Genomic DNA, 20,006 nt, shown 5'->3' with positions numbered 1-20,006 from the left:
AAGTTCTGTGAGCAGGGGCCTGCCTCTTGCTCACAACTTCGCTTTGCTTAATATTAGCAAGGTCTTAACCATTGTTACTCAGGTCTCAAACAGTCCTTAATTAATAGACCTGCTTACGGAGGCTCTGATGTTACCAACATTTCCAGCCATGTACACAGATTGAATCAGGACCGCAGCATATTTTTGGGGGGCCCAGTACAAACTTGTAACATGGGCCCTCTCCCACACAAATACCACAATTTGTAGCCTGAGCTAGGCCCCTCTTGGCCTCCAGACCCTAGTTAAGTATATCTTTCCCCTCCCGTCCCCATGTGAGGGTGAATTCTTCCCTCTTGCAAACCACAATCCTCCTTCCAAGTTCCATGCAGATTACTATATATTTCAAACAAAAGATTGGGGGTTGGGACTGGGTGTTCCCAGGCTGTGCCACTGACTCACTATGTGAGACCTTGAGTAGGTAACTTCTCTGCACCATGTCTCAGTGTCCCCAGCTCTGAAATAAGATTAGTAATACCAAAGAAAACAGTATAAAATCTGGTGGTGCACATATGCACATGCCTCAGTGCACATAACATTTATTCCACATACAGATGGGAAAAATCTACCCATGGATGGAAAAGATTAGAGGGGACGTTAGTGAGGTAGTATCTTTTATTGGACCAAGCTGGTCTGACCTTGCCTTCTAATATCTTGGGATCAATATGACTATCACAACACTTGCATTAGTTCACAAACACCATTATTTTGCTCAGCACACAGTGAAAAGCAGGTGGGGCCCCTGTTCCAAGAAGCTGAGAACATAAAGAACTCCCTCCTGCAAGCTTTTATGCACAGTTAACTTTACCAGGTGTAGCCCCATTGAAATCAAACCTGTTTAGCCACTTTTGCGGTTGAGGCTTATTTGTTTTTGCAAAAATAGCTCTGGCAGGGGCATTGCATTACAGGGCTTCCTTGGAAAGGCAGCACAAGTCAGTGACTAGATGTGGTAGTGTGCTGAGGCTATGGGAAGGCAGCACAGGCTGAGGTTGCAATGGGGAAGGTAATGAAGGCCAGAGGCTAGGGTGTGGGTTTGGCTGAGTGGGAAGCAGTAGGAGGGGTTCTCCTTATCCATATGCAGAATACACGGCCGTGAAGGGCACCTGAAAATTTGGGGCACCACTTGGTCTTAATGTTCACCCACTCGTCTCTTCCCATCCTCGTTCTGTGGCTCTGCTTTCTCAGGAGAGGATCTAGTTGACTTAAAAGTGAAAAAGCCTGCCAGAGCGATTAGCACAACACGGAGCCTATCCAAGTGGTAATGAAGACATTGAACAGGCATTTGCCAACCCCAGTTGTGTTAGTCTGCAGGAGCTTAGTTTAAAATCTGTGTTAAAAGTATTTCACGAGAGAGTTGCTGGAGATTATAAAATCACATCTCTACAAAAATCGTCATCCCCGCTGCAGAGGGGCACCAGTGTAATAGTACTGCCCAGGGGCCTATGACTCCTAAGGGAGAGTCTGGTAGCAGGGCTGGGGCAGTGACCACTGTGGGGCAGGCCAGGGACAGGGGCACACAAGGGGAGCTGCTGGCTGGTTACTTTGGAAGGCACCCGGACCACGTGGCCCATGTCTTTTCCCCAAGAAAACACAGGCCCAGCCCCGGTTGCCATGGTAACGTGGTGCTGCCGTGTGATTGGCGGGCGCAGGATTAAGCCCCTCCTCTTTCCCCGCCCTTTAGAGAGGTGACTCAATGACCCGGATGTGGGGAAGAGCGCCGCTGGAAGAGGACGGAGTCTGGGCCAACCGCTCTCATGTTGACCAATGAGAACTCGTGTCGCTCGTGACGTTCGAAACGTCCCCTTCGCCAATCAGCAGAGGCAGCCAGGCGGAGGCGGGACCTGCCTCGGTTTCAAACGGCGGCAGCCAATAGGCGGACGGAACGGCGGGCTACGCGGGCCAATAGGGCGCGCGGGGAGGCGGGGCGCGGCGGCGGGAGGTGGGAGCGCGAGCGGAGTGTGACGCAGTTTCCCCTCCTGTGAGGCGACGGCGGACGGGTGGGCGTCGTGGCGGTGCCGTTCGCTGTCGGCGCGGTCGAGTCGCTCCCGTCGCGGGGCCCGGGTCCTCGGTAAGGCGCGGGCGGGGCCGCGCGGCCTCTCCAGCGGAGCCCGGCGCTTTTCTGCCGCTCGCGGCTCGCCCCAGGCCGCCGCGCAGGCCGCGCGCCTCGCTTCCTCCCGCCCGGGGCTGGTCTCCAGGGGGGCGCGAGGCCTCCCCGCGCGCTCCTCGCTGGCGCGTGGGGGCTGCCCAGGTTGCTGCGTGCCCGAGTGCGCGCGCGCGCGCTGCTGAGCCCGGGGGGGGGCTCCCTGGGGGCACAGGATAGGCGCGTGGGGGAGGGATGGTGGCAGGGCTGTCTCCTCTCCCCCCCCCCCACAGAGCGCGGCGGGGGTTGGCGGTGACCCCCTTAGGGCGGCCCGGGGTTTGTCTTTGGGGTGCCCCATGGTCGGGATGCGCCTGGTGATGGGCACCCTCCCGAAGTGGGGGGGCGTTACTTGGGGGGGGGGGTCGAGGCGGGCGACTCCCCAGAGTGAGGTGTGTGGATTGTGCAGTGATGTATTATTAATAGTCTCGTGGCAGGCAGTGTGTCCGGTGAAAACAGCTTGAGTTTCACCGACTGCTGACATAGTCAATGGGAGGGCAGCGCTAGGACTTCTCTCTCTGAACTCTGAATTCTCTTCCCTTCCCACCCCCCAGTCAGCCAGGATGGTTTGGAGACTATTAATTATCCCTTTGTGTTGGGCTCTGTTGGGGAGACTAGCCTCATATTTCAGATGCTATTGTGTTTTTTGGATGTTCCAGAGGTAAGAGTATAGTAGACTTCTGATAATCCAGAACCTATGGGACCTAGGTGGTGCCAGATTATTGGATATGCTGGACTATCAGGAGGTACTATAAGATGGTTGTGTGTGTGTGTATATACACACACACACACACACACATACACACATAGTATACATTATATACTGTATATAAAGTGTTCTTAACCCTTTTTATTGTACAGACTGTATACTGTAATGTTTTAGTTTTTTTAAGCCTTTTTTTACCCTTTTTGCTCAGTTCAGCTGCTGCTGCTGTTACCTTGTGACTCATTTTTTGCCGAAGCTCATTCATTAGGCTCTTGCCATTTTGATGCCGGACTATCAGGAGTACCGGACTATTGGATGCTGGACTGTTGGAGTTTTACTGTAATTTTGTAGCACGAGTGAGATGGGGAACTTCCAGCAAGGCCCTGGAAATCATTTAAGATTTAATGTGCTTGGTGTCATAAAAGATACAAAAATAAACTCTTAGCCAATAGTGACTTGTGTAGTAAAGCTACAGATGGGATGCGGTGGGAGATAGGGAAGGAATACAACTTTTTCTTCTCTTTAGCTGCTCACTAGTTAAGAATGGTACTATAACTTTTAAACAAGGAAGAAGAATTACATGGAAGGGTGGATTAATGTTCATCTAAGAGAAGATTTAGTTAGGTTTAGATACAAGAATACTTTTAAGGGAGGATGGGGAAAGTCGGTTATCTCCAACTCCTGCTGAAGGGAGCCCGGTTTAAAAATGAAAATTGATAGATTACAGGCAGTCCCCGAGTTAGGTGGATCCGACTTACATTGGATCCGCAGTTACGAACGGGGTTTGCTGCCCGTCTCCCTGGTCTCCTCTGCCTCGGGCTTCCTGTAGTCAGCGCTGGTCAGTTTCAGCAGCGGCTGAATCAGGACGCCTGGGGCAGAGCAGCTTGGGTGCTGCTGGGTTGGTCCAGTAGTGCCGAGGAGCGGCGCTACTGGAGCAACCCAGCAGCACCCAAACAGCTCTGCCCCAGGCGTCCCCAAGTCAGCCGCTGCTGAAACTGACCAGCGCTGACTACAGGAAGCCCGAGGCAGAGTTGCTCTGCCCCGGGCTTCCTGGAATCAGCCGCTGATCAGTTTCAGCAGCAGCTGACTTGGGGACGCCTGGGGTTCTTAAGTTGAATCTGTATGTAAGAACTGGTGTCCAGATTCAGCCTGTTGAAACTGATCAGCTGGCTGATTCCAGGAAGCCCGGGGCAGAGCAACTCTGCCTCGGGCTTCCTGTAGTCAGCGCAGGTCAGTTTCAGCAGCGGCTGAATCTGGATGCCAGTTCCGACTTACATACAGATTCAACTTAAGAACAAACCTACAGTCCCTATCTTGTACGTAACCCGGGGACTGCCTGTAGTTGTATGTTAGCAGAAGCTGAGAAGCCCTTCGGTTAGATAAACTGAAGGTATCTTAGTAGTAGAGGAAGCTACTGCATTCGGTGCAAGGGAGAATTGGAAAGACAAGTGTCAAGAGACCTCAGATGGCAATGGTCTCTTGACAATGGTAGCAGTCACCTGTAAGCCATACGGGGAAAGAGAAATTAAATCATAGAAGCGGATGCAGCACTTTTGATTGTCAGTGTATGGGAACTATGGCAAAACTTAACTATCAGGTCAATAGAAAGTAAACATATTTTTCCTCATTATACATTGAAAATAAAGTAACAAGGATATACAGGTTGAACCTGTGGTCCGGGACACTCTGGCTCGGCAGAATCCATAGACTACGGTTTGAGGTGGCTAGGGAAGGGGGAGTGGGTCTCAGGGCACCTGCTGGAGCCCCTTGGGCCGGGGCAGCAGTGGCAGGTAGCTTGTGTGCCTCCTGCCTTCTTCCTTCACTGGTCTGGAAAACCCTTGTCTGAGACGGGTCAGCTGTACCAGGGAGGTCCAATCTGTACTACTAGCCTTTGTCTCTAGCCTAGTTGGAACAAGGCAAAAATCTGCTAACAGTAATTGATTTCAACTAAATTCAGAGAAATTGGTTGTGATGTAGTGGGGGTACTTGCTGGGCTGTGGTGACCCCTGCTGTCTGGAGCAAGACCCAGCAGGGAAAACCTCGCTAGGCAGAGGTAATGCCAAACTTGTTGAACCAGTGGCCAGACACCCCCCATGGAGAGGAACAAAGGAAGGTGGAATGCTGCCCTGACTGGGGGGCAGGGCTGGAAGGGAATTTAGTTAGACTGTCTGGGAGCATGGAGGAGAGCCTAGGGAAAGAGGCTGGAGTTTAGGGGCCCAGTCTCCCCCATCTCAAGGGGGCCTGAGGCATCCTAGCCCAGCTCTGTGACCAGACTACATCGGTGCTGTGCTGTATCCTGGAGAGGCAATAAACTTCCTCTAGTCCACCGGCTGGTGCAGTCTGTTTGTGCCATTTCGGGGTGCAGGAGACGGGGGACCCCAACGCGCCGTCACATTGGTTGACTGACTCAGGAACATGGTTGGAAGCTGCAGGTTTGTTTTGTTTTTTCAAACTAGAAAAGATAATTGGCAGGGCTCGACAAATGCGCTCGCCCGTGGTGAGTAGATTTTGCCAGCTGGCGAGTGCAGGGGCGGACTGGCCTGGTGAGCGGTTGTGACGGGCTGGCCGAAGCCCACACTATGGGTGGCGCGGCCCCATCCAAGTCGGCCAGTGGAGGAACAGAGCGCTGCCTGGGAGGGGGAACTGCAGTGATTCTCAGCGCCGGGCTGCCTGTGTGCAGCTGCGGTGCAAGGAGGCGGAGCGCCGGCAGACACCAGGCTGACTTTAAAGGGCCGCGGCAACTCGACCCTGGCTGCGTGTCCCCGGGAGCTGGCTGCGGAGCCTGGCCCCAGTCCTGCCATGGCCCCAGCCCCTCGCTGGCGAGAGACCCTCCCTGCTGACCGCCTGGCTCGCTGCGCCCGTCCCGCGCCCCATCTGGCTCCCGCTGCCCATTCCCCACGCCGTGCCTGCACCCCGGATCCCCTGCCCCCCCACTCTGCGCTGCCATTGCACCCTGCTCCCCCCGATCCCTACTCCCTCCCCCCAGCTCTGTGCTCCCTGTTCCCTGCACTGTCCCTAGACCCCGATCCCTCTGCCCCTCCCATTCCCCACGTCCCATTCCCCATGCCTCCATTGCACACTGCTCCCCCCGATCCCTGCGTCCCTCTGCGCCTCCTGTTCCCTGTGCCACCCCTCTCCCTCGTCCCTCCCCCCACTGTTCCCTGCACCCCTCTGGCTCTGTGCTGTCCCTGCACCCTGTTTCCCCTGTGGGTTGGGAGTGAGGGGTGCTTGCCCATAGGGAGGGGCTGGACAGGGCAGGGAAAAGGCTGCTGTGACCCAGCAGCAAGTGAAAGGGGGAGTTTACTTGAAGTGCTTTTGGCTTTATGGAAAAAAATGAATGAAAATGCTATTTGCTATTTATAGGGCTAAAATGCCGGACAAAAATAATTAAAAAAAAAACCTCATTGCAAAATGCAAACATGTAAAAGACAACAAAAAGGGAGGAATGTTTTGCGTGGCCCTGGGGGAGGGGAAGCGGCTGGGCTGGGCTGTGGGGAGGGGAGGGGAAAAATATGGGGAAGAGGCTTGTGTGGAGAGGACGGGAGGAGGTCAGGAGGAGAAGAAGAAGAAAGGGGAAGGCACTAAGGGACAGGGGTGCAGGAGAGACAAATCCCAGGGGGCCAAGTTCAGACAATGAGGAAAAGGGCAGGAGGGGAGGTGTCAGTGGAGGGGGAGGGTAAGGTCACTGGGGGCTAGAGGGTGGAGGGGGAGGTGCTGAGAGAAGGATTGAAAAAAGAGATGGTCATGAGGAAGGTGGGGATGGAGCAAGGCATGTGTGAGGGTACAGGGGCATGAGGGGAATGGGGGCAGAGGGCGCTGAGGGGGTGGGTATCAGGGAAAAAGGGGGCGGGGCAGGGGCAGTGGCAGTGAGGTAAGGGGGAGGAACCAGGAGGGTGCAGGTGCCAGGAGATTCTGGGGGTGAAGCAGAAGGGCAGACACCAGCATCAGAGGAGAGAGGTAGGGCAGGTGTGTAGAGGGAGGTGTTAGGAGAGGGAATGAGAAGGGGTAGCTCACTTGATCAGAATGGGGCTACTGGAGGAGTGGGCACAGGGGGGAGAGAAGGGCTGGTGGAGGGGGGCAGGTCTCAGGAAGGCTGAGGGCAGCGAGAAGGGCAGGAGTCAGGACAGCAGAGGGTGAGGAGTTGGGGAGCAGCAGGCACCAGAGGAGCTGATGGAGCAAGGGGAGGAGACATGGCAGCAGAGGGAAAAGGTAGAAGTTTATAAGATATTTATTAATAACTTGGGTGATATTTATTGAGAATGTATTAGTAATTACTGTTCTTATTCTTATTAGGAATTTATGCCATTTTAAAAAAAACTGCTTTTTTGGGGGGGGAGGATGGCGAGTCCCTTTTTTGTCTGGCGAGTAGGGTTTTCCATAATTTGTTGAGCCCTGATAATTGATACAGATTTTTCTCGAGCAAAGGAATAGCTGTTACTTCAATCTTGGGAGTGGGTGTGTTGTGTATATGTAAGGAGAATTTTTTGAAATACATCCCATACTAACACCAGTTCCATTTCATCAGTATTAATGGCTGTTAACTCCCAGTGGATAGGCAATTAGTTGCTGCCATTCTCCTGTTCTTGAGTATCAAACTGTTTGGAACAGGTCCGTTTTAGGGTAGTGATTGAAATAGTGGCAGGACACTATCTTCTATACTGAGTTGCTGATGCACGAGTTGGTCATTAAGAACATTTTCTTAGTGCATAGGTAGCTTTAGTAACTCTATCATTCTTGTGGGACCATACCAAGCAATATTACTGGCGCACTAAGCTTCAGGAAAGCAAGGAAGGTCCAAGGCTAAAGGGAAAAGTTAGGAAGTTAAAATGGAATTATCTTAATGACTGTTTAGGAGCAATTTAATCAGAGAAGAAATCTTAGGAAGTAAAGGTAACAAAAATTAGTACATACAGGAAGGTATAAAAGGTGGGCCTAGTGTATTTGTGGCTATTGGAAATCCAGAATGTATTGCTTCTGGAAACTCTAGATTAAGTACCTAGAAAGCACTGCAGTTGAAATGGTTTTTAACTGAGGCCTCCTCACCAGTGCTGAATAGAGTTGAATAGTTACTTCCAGAAGTCAGTTGTTGGGTTTTTTTGTGCGTGCGTGCGCGCGTGCGCCATGCTGGTTGGCAGACCTCAGGCAAGCTTCCTAAAAAGACCTTGTGTCTTTGCCCAAGTTTATTGTCAACAAAGCATGGTCTTATTTCCCCAGATTCACATCTGCATTTACATTAGCACCATGTATTCCCATTAAATGGATGTGGCTCAGTAAATGGCAGCATTTTCCATTTCCCCCCCCTCAGTTGACAGATACATCCCTGTGACATGTTGCTCCTCTGATGTTAGTTACCACTCCATATCTTGCACATGTTGATCTGATTAAAACATCTCTGTCACCCTGACTTTATCTTTAAAAAGGGACAGCTTGTCCTTGCATCATCTTCAAGGAGTATGTTTACACTAGGGATTAGGGATGTAAGCAACTAGTCCAGTCAACTAGTCACTTCCCCCTTCCTCGCTACCTCTATCAAAGAGAGGCAGCAAGGGGGGGAAGTAGAAGCCGGTGCTGGGAGGAGCTGTCTAAAGCCAGTTTCCCCCAGCCATGTCGCCATGGAGGGAGGTAGGGGTGCAGCTGGCAGTGCTTTTGCTTTTGAAATGTAGCAAGAACGGGGCTTTTGCTACATTGCAAAAGCAGAAGCACTGTGAGAGCAGGGGGCGAGTGGGGGACTCAAGCAGCCCCTGTTCTCCCTGCTTTTGAAGGGCTGTTGTGCTTTTTAAAAGCAAAGCACGCTTGGGGAGCATGGGGCCAATGGAGGACTCAAGTAGTTGAGTCCTTCGATGAGTTGATTAATCTAAGTTTAACTTCCTTACTAGAGATGTAAGAGTGTAGCCACTTAAATAGATAACCAATGCTTAGTTACCCAAATGGTTACATGTGGCTCTTGAGGAACCAGCTGCTGCCCTGCGCTGTCACCTCTGTACCTGAGGCAGTAATGCTGGGCGGGAGCTGGTACTTGCCGGGAGCTGGCTGCTGTCCTGCACATAGAGGCAGCAGGGTGTAGGAGTGGTGTGTGCTGGGAGTAGGGCTGTAAAGTGAGTAGTTGACAACCCGATAAGCTGGAGGAAGGGGAGTGAGCTGGTGCTGGGGGAAGTAACTTAAAAGCCAGTTCCCCCCCAGTACGCTGTCTGTGTATTGGCCAGTGAGCCTGCAAGAAGGCATCTGCTTTGTAACAGAACAGGGCCTGATTTGACCTGATTCTTGCTCACTGTTTTCTCAGCAAGACTTGACCTTACTTCAGGCCTAAAATATTAATCCCCTCCCTTTTTTTTGTAACTGCATCATAGCTGTGTCAGAACAGTTCAATTTAGTGTAGGTATGGCTTTTTATCACAAGGGTGTAAAGGAAACAAGCAGAGGATAAGGAGACTACAGAGAAGCTAATACTGCTTTGTATGTCTTCATCATGCAGGATAATAGGAGGAGTGGGGGAAAGCATGTCATCTGCAAAGAGTAACCAGGGATAGGCTAAGGTGAGACTTACAGAGTTTATTTAAAAATTTGGGAAATAGCTTGAGAACTTGCCTGGCTATAAATTGCAAAGACTGAATGTTCTTCATAGGAGAACTTTGGAAAAAAATAACACAGGAAAAATTGTTGAGCTGCTAACAGTTAAACATTAAGTCATAGCTGACACTTGGCGCTCCAGCAGCATGCTAACTGTAAATTGTAAGACACCTGAGATAATAGACAACTTTGAGGCGTGATTGCACTAGGAGATGTAAGAGACAAGGTAGATAAAGTAATGTCTTCTATTGGAACAACTTTTGTTGAAGTGAGACAGCTTTTGAGCTTACATAGAGCTAATTTTCAAATTTTGTATAAGCTCAAAAGCTCTCATTAACAGAAGTTGGTCTAATAAAAGATATCTTGCCTGCCTTGTCTCTTGATACCTTGGGACCCACATGACTACAATAACACAGCTTATCTTTCCTAGTCTGCATGCAGTGCTTGAAGGGCTTTGATTGCTTTCTGTCAGCTTGTAGCTAATCAGGGTCTCTTTTGGGGGGAGAAGGGGAACTTGAGAAAGATTGCTCCTATCCTACCTCCTCAATAACAGTGCCTGCCTCTGTTGCTGATGGTTTTCCCAAGAAAGAATATGATTTTTTCAATTGTACTGTTGCCCAGAGAAATCTAAGTAGCACCAGCAAAACTGACCATGGTGTCATTAATTCAATGTTTTGTGCACCTGAAACACAAGATATTTTTGTCTTTGGACCAAGGAAAATGTTGTATTAGCCATTCTTGTTTCACATGTAGAAGGTCTTGGTAATCAGACTAACTCTTACATTTGACAAACTGATACTGTAGATCCCTGGATGAAGCTACTTGGCTCATACTGTTTGCAAATGTAATGAACAGAAGCAGGTCTATTAAGGTTTAAGTGGAACTTTGTCATTCATGACCAGTGTAATCCAGTAACATTTTAACCAAATTATCCTCTTTACTGACTTTCTGAATACTGAAACTTCCCATTATGTTGCTCAGGTTTTGTCATCATTACTTGATTCCGACCTCCTTAATTGAATTTGAGTCTCCGGAAGAATGATTCTTGCTTAAAGATAATGTAGGATTTCATCTTGGGTTGATGTATTTTGGAACTTAGGTACTTGGGTGTTGTGAAGTTTAGTGCCACTGACAATGGATGTACAGAAGCTGAAAAGTTGCGTCTCAAAATTGGGTTTAGGTGATTAATTGGATTAATTTCTTTCCAGGTTTATGAAAACCTGATACACCTTGAAAATGTTCAACAAATCATTTGGAACCCCATTTGGAGGCACTGCTGGTGGCTTTGGAACTACTTCAACCTTTGGACAAAGTAAGTAATAGAGCTACCATTGTGGGGTTTTTTTCAATGAAAAAAACTATTGGTAGTGGATTTGGTCATTGGAAGTAATCTACAAATTAGAAATTACAGAAAGAGAAATGAATGGGAGTGGGAATTGGACGCGACAGAATTTTTATTTTTTAATAAAATAAAATGTTAAGCATGTTAAACTGAAATGTATTTGCAAACAAATTAAGTGGAGGATATACTAGTTCTGTAATTCTTTGTGCATTCAGCAAGGTGATCACTGGGCAGCTACAGTAACAATTCAAATAGTGGGGTAAGTCCAGTTTTCAAAGGCACTTCCTTCATTTTGGGGTTGAGGTAAGTTAGAAAGACAGTAAAGGAGAAATTGCCCATGGTGAAGAATCTATGGAATCTGTTGGGGCTGCAAAAAAGTGCTATCGTAAACAGGGTGCACATCCATTTATGGATTTCTAATGTTCTTGTATTGGCTTAATGACTGAAAATTCATTGCAGTGTTTCTGAATTTCCATTAATAAGCTTTATGCCTGTCAAATCTAGCTGTTCAGTTAGAGTGAAAGTAATGCCAAAAATTAAAGTAAACAATGGGAATCTCAACCTTTTGGTATGGAACGGAAATCCTTGCATTCCAACATTGATGATGGACACACAACTCTCTTATAGTACTTCATTTTTTCCAGAGTGCTGTAAAAATATTAAATTGCATCACTCAGGTGGAAAGCTGAGGCTGTGATTTGTTCCATGACTATGAATAAATAACTAGGGAAAGCTGGGAATACAGCTGGAGTACATGGTTTCTGTGTGTATATGCCTGTCTCATATCCAAGTTGTTCTGTTATACAGATGCAGGCTTTGGTACCACCAGTGGAGGAGCCTTTGGAACATCAGCCTTTGGGTCAAACAATAACACAGGAAGTCTCTTTGGGAACACACAAACTAAACCAGGTATTGCTGAAGTTGCTGTATCACTGAGTCCTCAGTAATCAGAATACCTCATTCTAACTTATTCACAGTGCTGTTGAAAATAGTTGATTTAGTTTTAATCCTGTTGTGTATTCTGGTTTCAGGAGGATTGTTTGGTTCAAGTACATTTAGCCAACCAGCCACCTCCTCCACAAGCACTGGCTTTGGTTTTGGAACATCAACTGGAACTTCCAACAGCTTGTTTGGGACTTCCAGCACTGGCGGAGGTCTCTTCTCATCTCAGAATAATGCCTTTGCCCAGAATAAACCAGCTGGGTTTGGAAGTAAGTAGAAACTACTGCATGTTTTCCAGCTCTGAGTAAATGTTGAAGGATGGTGGTTAAAGTAGCATGAAACACATAGTGGTTGATGAAATGGTGCAAATCCATTATTACTACTGTGCCTTCACTACCTTTTCCTTGAAGGTTTGCCAACAGTAGAATTTACTGAGATCCACAATACTTGTCAGTGAACTGGCCTGCTCGTTGTATCCTAAAGTCTGTAGCTAGGACTTTGGGACATGTATCTCAAATACATTGGCTGATACTACTGTTTGTAGCTTGTCCAGTTACCGGACTTGATCTTCCTGTTGGATCAGTTTCATTTTAGCTTTTAATCTCCACACTAGTATTTTTTAGGACAGGAATAAGATTGCTAGTGTCAGAGGACTGAATAGTATATTAGAAACATATTGCAATAGGCTCCTTTTGCAGCACAATGCAGCCCTTGCAGTTGCTGCCTTAAACTGTTCTGAGCAGAGGAGTTACTCTTAGCCTCTGCTTCCCCCCAAGGAACCAAGAGACCAAGCTCATTTCTGAACTGTCTCTAAGTCACTCCCTTTACCTCTTGAATTAATCTTCTAGCACAAGATCTGTGCACGTAGCGCACAACTTCACTAGTGGTGGTGGTAGGAACAGTGTGAAACTAGCTAAATCATTGCTCTTATGTTCTCCATTGCTTGGTTGATCGCATGAATACTGTGTCAGGGGAATGTAGACATGGGTCCCTGCATTGGTATAAATCCCCAGTAGCAATACTTTTATTTATTCCACTGATGCGCCTTTGATGCCTTTAAGAAAAGCTTTCAGAGAATGTCTTGAAGGTTTTAGAGCAGTGGTCCCCAACCTTTTTGGGTGGCAGGCGACACACGGGGCTGCCTGGGCGCTGTGCGGGGCTGCCGGGCCGCCTGGGGGCGGAGGCCGTGCATACACCGCGTACCTGGGGGTAGCGTCAGGCGGGTGCACATAAATGCCCCAGCAGGCGCCATAGCGCCCATGGGCACCGCATTGGGGACCACTGTTTTAGAGGATCAAGGTGCTTTTGGAAGATAGGTAGTTTTAAACCAGGAACTTGGGGAGCCTTCCAAACTGGAGATGGTTGTTAAAGAAGCAAGGTGAAATGGGTACCAGACAAAGTTATATTTGAGACCTCTAGTCTTAATCTTGTGATGGTATGTAGTTTTACATGGTCTTGAATTAGTTTGTGACAGGTACTTGATTTCTACCTGTATTGATTCAGTCTGGTCATTATTTTCATATCCCTTAAGGCAGCTGTATTAGTAGCCTTTGTTGTTCTCAGTGATAATGTAGTCTCCCACAAATATACATTCTGTTTGACAGTCAATATAGTCTCTTGCCCAACAGGTTAACCTAAGTTTAGATCTAACATGAGGAAATAGCACAATAATGGTTAGGGAAGGAATAATCTAAATAGCTTGACAAGATCATACGATTGTCATGGTCTGTTTTTATATATTTAACAATTGTTGACCTGTAGGTTTCATGACAGATTATATACATGATTATCTCAAGTTTATCCTTCGCCAATAAATTGTGATCAATTTGAAAGAATGAGCCAGAAGGAAAGCCTTTAAGTTTAAATGCATGATATGGAAACTTAACTCTGCCTCAAATCTCTGTACTTGAGTGTGGTTTGAATAAAATTGGTTTGTAGCTCTTAAAAAAAAAAAAAAAAAAGGGCGGGGGAAAAATCTTAATGATTTTTTTTTTCTTCTTTATAGATTTTGGGACAAGTACCAGTAGCGGAGGTCTCTTTGGAACCACTAACACTACCTCCAACCCTTTTGGGGGTACATCTGGCTCTCTGTTTGGCCCAACTAGCTTTGCTGCTGCTCCAACTGGGACTACCATTAAATTTAATGTGAGTTCTATTCTGCTGATGATCTAACTTCTGTTTACTCTAGGGAGCTGTACTTTCTGCTATTCTTTACTTAACAGTTGGCTTGCTAGGACCTTTAGAATATAATAACTGATTCATAGGCAATTGTAGAAGGTGCAACACTGCTTTTTTGTCATGTGGACGCCCGTAGAACTATTGCAGTTGTGGCAGCTTATGCAAGCAGCTTGTCCAGAAATAATTCATCCACTTAAACTTTGGTTTTGGAAAGTCTTGAATTATTGTGTGGGAGATGTATACTAATTTATCATCTAGACTTTTTAGAGATGCATAGATCTAGAACTTGTGTCTGAATTCTTTCCACACAGACTGTTTCTAGCTTATGTTTACAATAGAATTTTCAGAGTGCTGACAAAAGTAAAAATTCTATTGCATCTCTTTTATAATCAAGACTAAATTCTTACTAGTACTGATGAAGGGTAAGCTTTATTGGTATGTTAGTGGTATATTGCCAGGTTGAGTCCGTGGAGATCTAGAAAGATATATAGAAACACTAAGAACCTTTTTAGGTGACTCTTTAGGTTGAGGCCCCTTTAAGAGGTGTCTGGAATAAACAGCCTTGAAGATTCTGTGGCAGTTGAGAAGTGAATGATGGTCCGAAAGAGGAGAAACTGCAAAAATGGGGTAATGGTGAAAGTTTCAACTTCCGTGTCTGCCCTGGAGAGCAGCTGTGGGTGTAGAGTACTCTGCCAGACATCCCTGTGATTGATCTTCAGAAACGAGAGGGCTGAGGCTTCCGCATGCTATGTGCACTGTCCTAAGACAAGGAGACTTTTCACTGAAACTGTCTTTTAGGACATGAGCTTCATAGGAATGCAAGGACGAGTGAAGACAAACTTGATCACAAGTGATGGGGGTCACACAATGTAATTCTCTGTAGGATAGAGAGAGGTTATTAGGGATAACTCTCAAAGGTTTAGAGAACTAATATCAGAAGTCAGGGGATGTGTTGCCTTTAAACTTTCAAAGTAAAAGGGCAAATTGCATTGAACTCTCAGGCTTACTGTGGGGCGTTTATTGTGTTGTTTGCTGATAAAGGCTGCGCAGCTACGCATAGGACTATGCTACTACATTCTGGTTCGTGTACTAAATTTAGACTTCAGCATTATGCATCTGAAAAGTAGACATGTACACCTGTAAAAACATAGTTGGACATAAAACAAATTAAATATCTATTTCCTTACAGCCACCAACCGGCACAGACACTATGGTAAAATCTGGAGTTAGCACTAACATCAGTACTAAGCACCAGTGTATTACTGCTATGAAGGAATATGAAAGCAAATCCCTGGAGGTTAGTCAAATCAAAGATCTAAACTTTCTTGCTGCTTCCCTCAGTAAGCTTTGGTCTTATACTTTGATATATGAACATCCTGATATTGGGTCCATACAATACATTAATATTTAATCATCAGTATTGGCATCATTTTAGTGTTCTTTGAAGGCTGTTAACTTTCTAAAATTATAAACCTGTGGCAGGATGATTTGTTATCCTGTAGTAGAGCAGTTCGCTATTTGTTTTCTTCAGCTGTGCTTTTTAAATGTTTAACATGGCACCCTACAGATCTGAAATTAACTTTTAGACTCTCTTGGAATGGAAGAGAGAAACATACTGTAAAGAACAATTCTTCATTATAGAGGAAATGAGAGGATGACTAGCAGTTGGGGCTGCTATGAAGTGCTCTGATGTAAATTCTCTTCAGGGTCTTAATTCTAGAAGCTCTTCACTTAAAAAGCAAATTGTTTGTAAAACTTAGTTCTAGTCAAAAGGCCCTGTTAACTTTACAGGTAGGTCATTGTTTATTTAAAAATACAACTTTCAAAAGTTTAAGATGAACTAATGGGTATACATGTAAGTTAATTCAAGTTCTGACAGTGTTTCCTTTTAAGTGTAGAATATTAGTGAAACCTGTAACACTTCTAAAGTGTCAGACTTTAAATGCATCCTCTGTAAAATACTGGGATTTTTTTGATGTGGGGAGGAGAGTGGCAGCAGCTGTCCATTTTCTGAGCTTTTGGCTCTGAGGCACTAGCACAATTGCTCAAACTTAACTTGTCCCACATGGAATGACTGAGTAAAGAGAACTAATATTGGGTTTTTTTTTGGTTTGTTTTTTGGGTTAGGAACTCCGCTTGGAAGATTACCAGGCAAACAGGAAAGGGCCCTCAAACCCAGCGGGAGCAGCTGCAGGGTTATTTGGCTCCTCCACAGCTACTTCCAGCGCAGCTACTGGACTCTTTGGATCCTCCACCACTAATGCAGGTTTTTCTTATGGCCCGAATAAAACAGCCTTTGGAACAAGTAAGTATTGCCATACCTGCTAGCTTGTCTAACTGGTACTTAAGAATTCAAGGCTACTTACCGTTTCCCATTTTGCTGTTAGGACAATTTTATTTTGGGGTGGTAAACTCTCACTTTATGTAACTAGATTATAATTATCAAATTTTGGAAACCTTTAATCAGTTCCTGCACTGATGTATGTCTTTTGACAAATATTGAGAGGGGATCTGGCATTACAAGAAAGCCTTACAGTCCTTGTGTGCCATTAACAAAAATCACTGATTAATATAATGTATTCATGATACTGGTAGTGAATTTGGTCCCATCAACCACATGGGAGTGATGGTCTAGAGTTCAGTTCTGCCAACTAAATCAGGACAGAACCCCGATAGAAAATGTACTTAACACTTGCAGGAACTTGCTTCCTTCATTAGAGCAGAATCTGGATAACTTCTACTTCATTATATTTGAAAACTTCTACTTCATTATCTTTGGAAACATTAGACTCCTGCTGCCATCTTAGCACAAGCAGTTTATATGTACTCGGGATGTTAAATTTTGCTTAGTCAGCCAATTGAGTAAGTTGATGGAATTTCCGACTACTCATGTATTCTATAAGAGGGTGCTTGCTATCCCGCTGTGCTTCTGTCTTTGAAATGGACAGGAGCTGCAGGCGGCTCTTGTACATTTGAAAGGGAGAGGAGCAGCAGTCGGACCTGTTTCAGTTGCTGCTCACGCCATTTGTCCCTGCTGCCCTCTGCTTTTCCTACCCCCATGCGGAGATGGTGCTGGGGGAACCGGCTTCTAAGCCAGCTCCCACCAGCCCTGCTCCTGCCCCGCCCCCTTGCTGCCCCTCTCTTATTGAGGCAGCAAGTGGGGAAGGGGGAGCAACTAGCTGAGTTCCTACTCGACTACCAGATAAGTATTTGCTTATCAGGTAGTCAACTAGTCGCTTACATCCTTAATGTGTGCCTGTATTCTAGTGTTTCTTGACACAAAATAACTGATACCAGTGAATGCAGTTTACTTTTGTGGTGATATTTCCATGTGTTTTAACTAGGCCTATGGAAGAACCTCTCTCAATGCTAGCTGAAAACTGAAATGTGTTAATGGGAAGAACAGTTCAAAAATAGATTAGATGGCTAACTTTTGCAATACAGAAATTCTGCTAAAACTGCACATCTCAACGTAGGGAAGTGTTATCAAGATAGACTTGTATAATTATTAAATCAGTGAATGTGTATCCCATCAAGGAGTAAGATTTTCTTTGGGTACGTTTTATGATTCTTATAGATTGTATTGAACCTGCCATGGTAGTGTGTGGTTTTTGTGCACATTTCAAAGGGTATGTCTACACAGCAACGTTATTTCAAAATAACAGCCCTTATTTCAAAATAACTTTCCTAACATCTACACAGCCAAACTGATATTTCAAATTAAATTTGAAATAGCAGGGTGCTTACTTCGAATTTGGTAAACCTCATTCTAGGAGGAATAATTCCAAATTCGAATAGCTATTTAGAAATAAGTGCTGTGTAGACACTTATTTCAAAATGGAGGGCCTCCAGCCTTCCCAGGGTGCCCTGGTGGACACTCCAGCCTCAACCAAGAACACTTCTCTCCCTGCCCCCTTCTCTGGAGCCCTTAAAGGGGTGACTCTGGCCACGGTGCTTGTGCCAGCCCAGAGCCAGCAGTCACTGCCTTTGACCCAGTGGCCCCAAAACATGAGCCAGCAAGCCACTGGCAGCCAGCCCTCCACTGCTTCCCAGGAGCAGTCTGTCAGCTCCCAGGAGCCTGCCAGGACCCGGAGAAGGCGGGCACCTTCCTGGTCCAGGGTAGAGATCATGGACCTTGTTCAGGTTTGGGGGGGGGATGCCCCCAATGTCCATGATCTCTGCACTAGATAGAGGAACGCAGCTGTCTGTGGCAGGATAGCTGCCAGCCTGGCCACGAACGGCCACATGCGAACCCAGGAGCAGGTTTGCATGACAATCAAGTTGGTCCAGTGAGACCCCCAACTCTGAGCCCTGAGCTTCCCCTTCCCCTTGCTTCCCCCTTCCAGCTCCCTCCTCACAGGTTTTCCCCCTCCCCTCTCCTGCCTCCTTTCCCCAGTCTCACCAGAGTTTCTTTCCCTCCCCCCAGTTTTATTAAATAAAGAGAGTTTGTGTTCATGAAAATGTGTATTTTATTTGACATCAGGAAGGGGGGTTAGGGAGGGGTAAGTGGAAGGATGTGAGGGAGGAATGAGGCACAAGCCCCCAGAGGGGCAGACCAGGGAGGGTCTTAGTGCTCCTCAGGGTGGACGTTCTCCCACAGGGCCTCCTGGATACTGACAACCCCCCCCCCCCGATGGTCCTCCCAAATGGCAGCCTTCAGAAAGTGCACGGGGCAGCTCTGGCTCCATGTTGCAGAGTGCTGTGGTGTCCCAAGTGAGGGCAACCAGAACACGCAGAGACAAAATTCTTTGCTGTCCCTCATCAAGCTAGACAAGCAAGCAGGGAAACCTGAGAACTGGCTGTTCTGGGGGGGTCCCTTTAAACACAGACCTCAGCCTCAGGCAGCAGCCCCACGCAGTAAGTCCTGACCTGGTGCCCTGCTGGAACTGGTTCCAGCCAGCCTTAAATGTGATTCAGAGTCCACTCAGTGTGGAGGCGCTATTTTGAAATGCATTTTGTGTGTAGATGCATTATTTCAAAATAACACTGCAGTGTAGACATACCCAAAGGCTCCTGTGAGAATGCGCTAATGTGACTTTTATCTGCAACCATGAAGTACAGTGGCAGTTTTGTTCCTATGGAGCAACCAGTTGGGAAAGACAAGAGTTCTGTGCTCAAGACACAGACCTTTTATAGTAGTTAGGTATTCAAGAATTTCTAGAGTCTAATAATGACCATGAACTTTGTCACTTCATTTGGAAAGCTATTTGGATGTGGCTCTAAGTTTTTTTTAATGTTTATACTTTTCGCACTTCTTGTCAGTCACATGCAAACAAACTAGTCAAGCTGTTTCTTCTAGAGGCTGAAAAAACAAAATTAAAAATTAGTTTGGCAGGAATTTTAGAGTTCTATGTATTGGTAGCTGTAGAAGTTGTTGTAGACTTGGAATTTGATGTTGGGTATCTCTTCTAAGAATTGTTCCTTTTGTTAAACTTTTCTTGGTTGCCTTCCTTTCTTCTATGCAATCAGACTAGTCAGATGTTCTAACTACAGTCCAGTTGGTACAATATAGGACCAGCTAGCCATGTAAAATCAGTCATTGGTCAGTTGTATTTATTTGAGAATATTTAGCAAACTTGGAAGCTGTCTCTTTAGAATAAATCCAATTATTTTGTGAAAACTAGCACTGATCACAGGCAGGTTGGAAAAAACACATCTAACAAGGTACATGAACCTTTAAGTTTTTTTGAATTTTGGATACAGTATTAATTTACATGTGACATTGTGTTACTCAATTTTCAGTTCAAGCATCTATTTTAGGTTACTGCTGTGTGCATTTGGCTTACTCAATTCAATGCATGAATTTGACTCACGAGTTGTAATTCTATAGCCTGTCCTCTCATTTCCTACCCATCACAGGTACAACTGGCTTTGGAACAGGAACAGCAGGAAGCCTTTTTGGTCAGCAGCCTCAGCAGACTACCAGTCTGTTTAGCAAACCATTTGGCCAGGCCACCACAACACCGAACACTGGCTTTTCTTTTGGGAACACCAGCACTCTTGGACAACCAAATACAAACACAATGGTAGGAAAGTGAATTCCTTCTGTAATATAGATATAATGAAAATGTTTCATTTAATATCATAGGGCTTATTTCT

The 20,006-nt window shown here is 46.2% G+C and overlaps 1 protein-coding gene across 4 annotated transcripts in view; it reads left to right on the top strand.

Annotated features, from left to right (window-relative positions):
* The first annotated feature begins 1,947 nt into the window (after positions 1–1,947).
* The window catches only part of NUP98 (nucleoporin 98 and 96 precursor), a 60,644-nt gene continuing 42,585 nt past the window's right edge, over positions 1,948–20,006 (top strand). For 3 of the 4 annotated variants that reach the window (XM_075919683.2, XM_075919682.2, XM_075919680.2), the window contains exons 1-8: positions 1,948–2,104; positions 10,654–10,757; positions 11,595–11,696; positions 11,819–11,998; positions 13,735–13,874; positions 15,097–15,204; positions 16,035–16,212; positions 19,767–19,933. In XM_075919683.2, the coding sequence (XP_075775798.2) occupies positions 10,682–10,757; positions 11,595–11,696; positions 11,819–11,998; positions 13,735–13,874; positions 15,097–15,204; positions 16,035–16,212; positions 19,767–19,933 (951 nt within the window). In that variant the 5' untranslated portion in view covers positions 1,948–2,104; positions 10,654–10,681. Of the gene's footprint in view, positions 2,105–9,350; positions 9,412–10,653; positions 10,758–11,594; positions 11,697–11,818; positions 11,999–13,734; positions 13,875–15,096; positions 15,205–16,034; positions 16,213–19,766; positions 19,934–20,006 lie in introns of all 4 variants that reach the window. The other variant, XM_075919681.2, reaches the window with a different exon arrangement.

This window comes from Pelodiscus sinensis, chromosome 1 (assembly GCF_052426305.1).
Source record: "Pelodiscus sinensis isolate ZL-2025 chromosome 1, ASM5242630v1, whole genome shotgun sequence".
Taxonomy (NCBI): domain Eukaryota; kingdom Metazoa; phylum Chordata; order Testudines; family Trionychidae; genus Pelodiscus; species Pelodiscus sinensis.
This window is presented reverse-complemented; position numbering and strand designations above follow the sequence as displayed.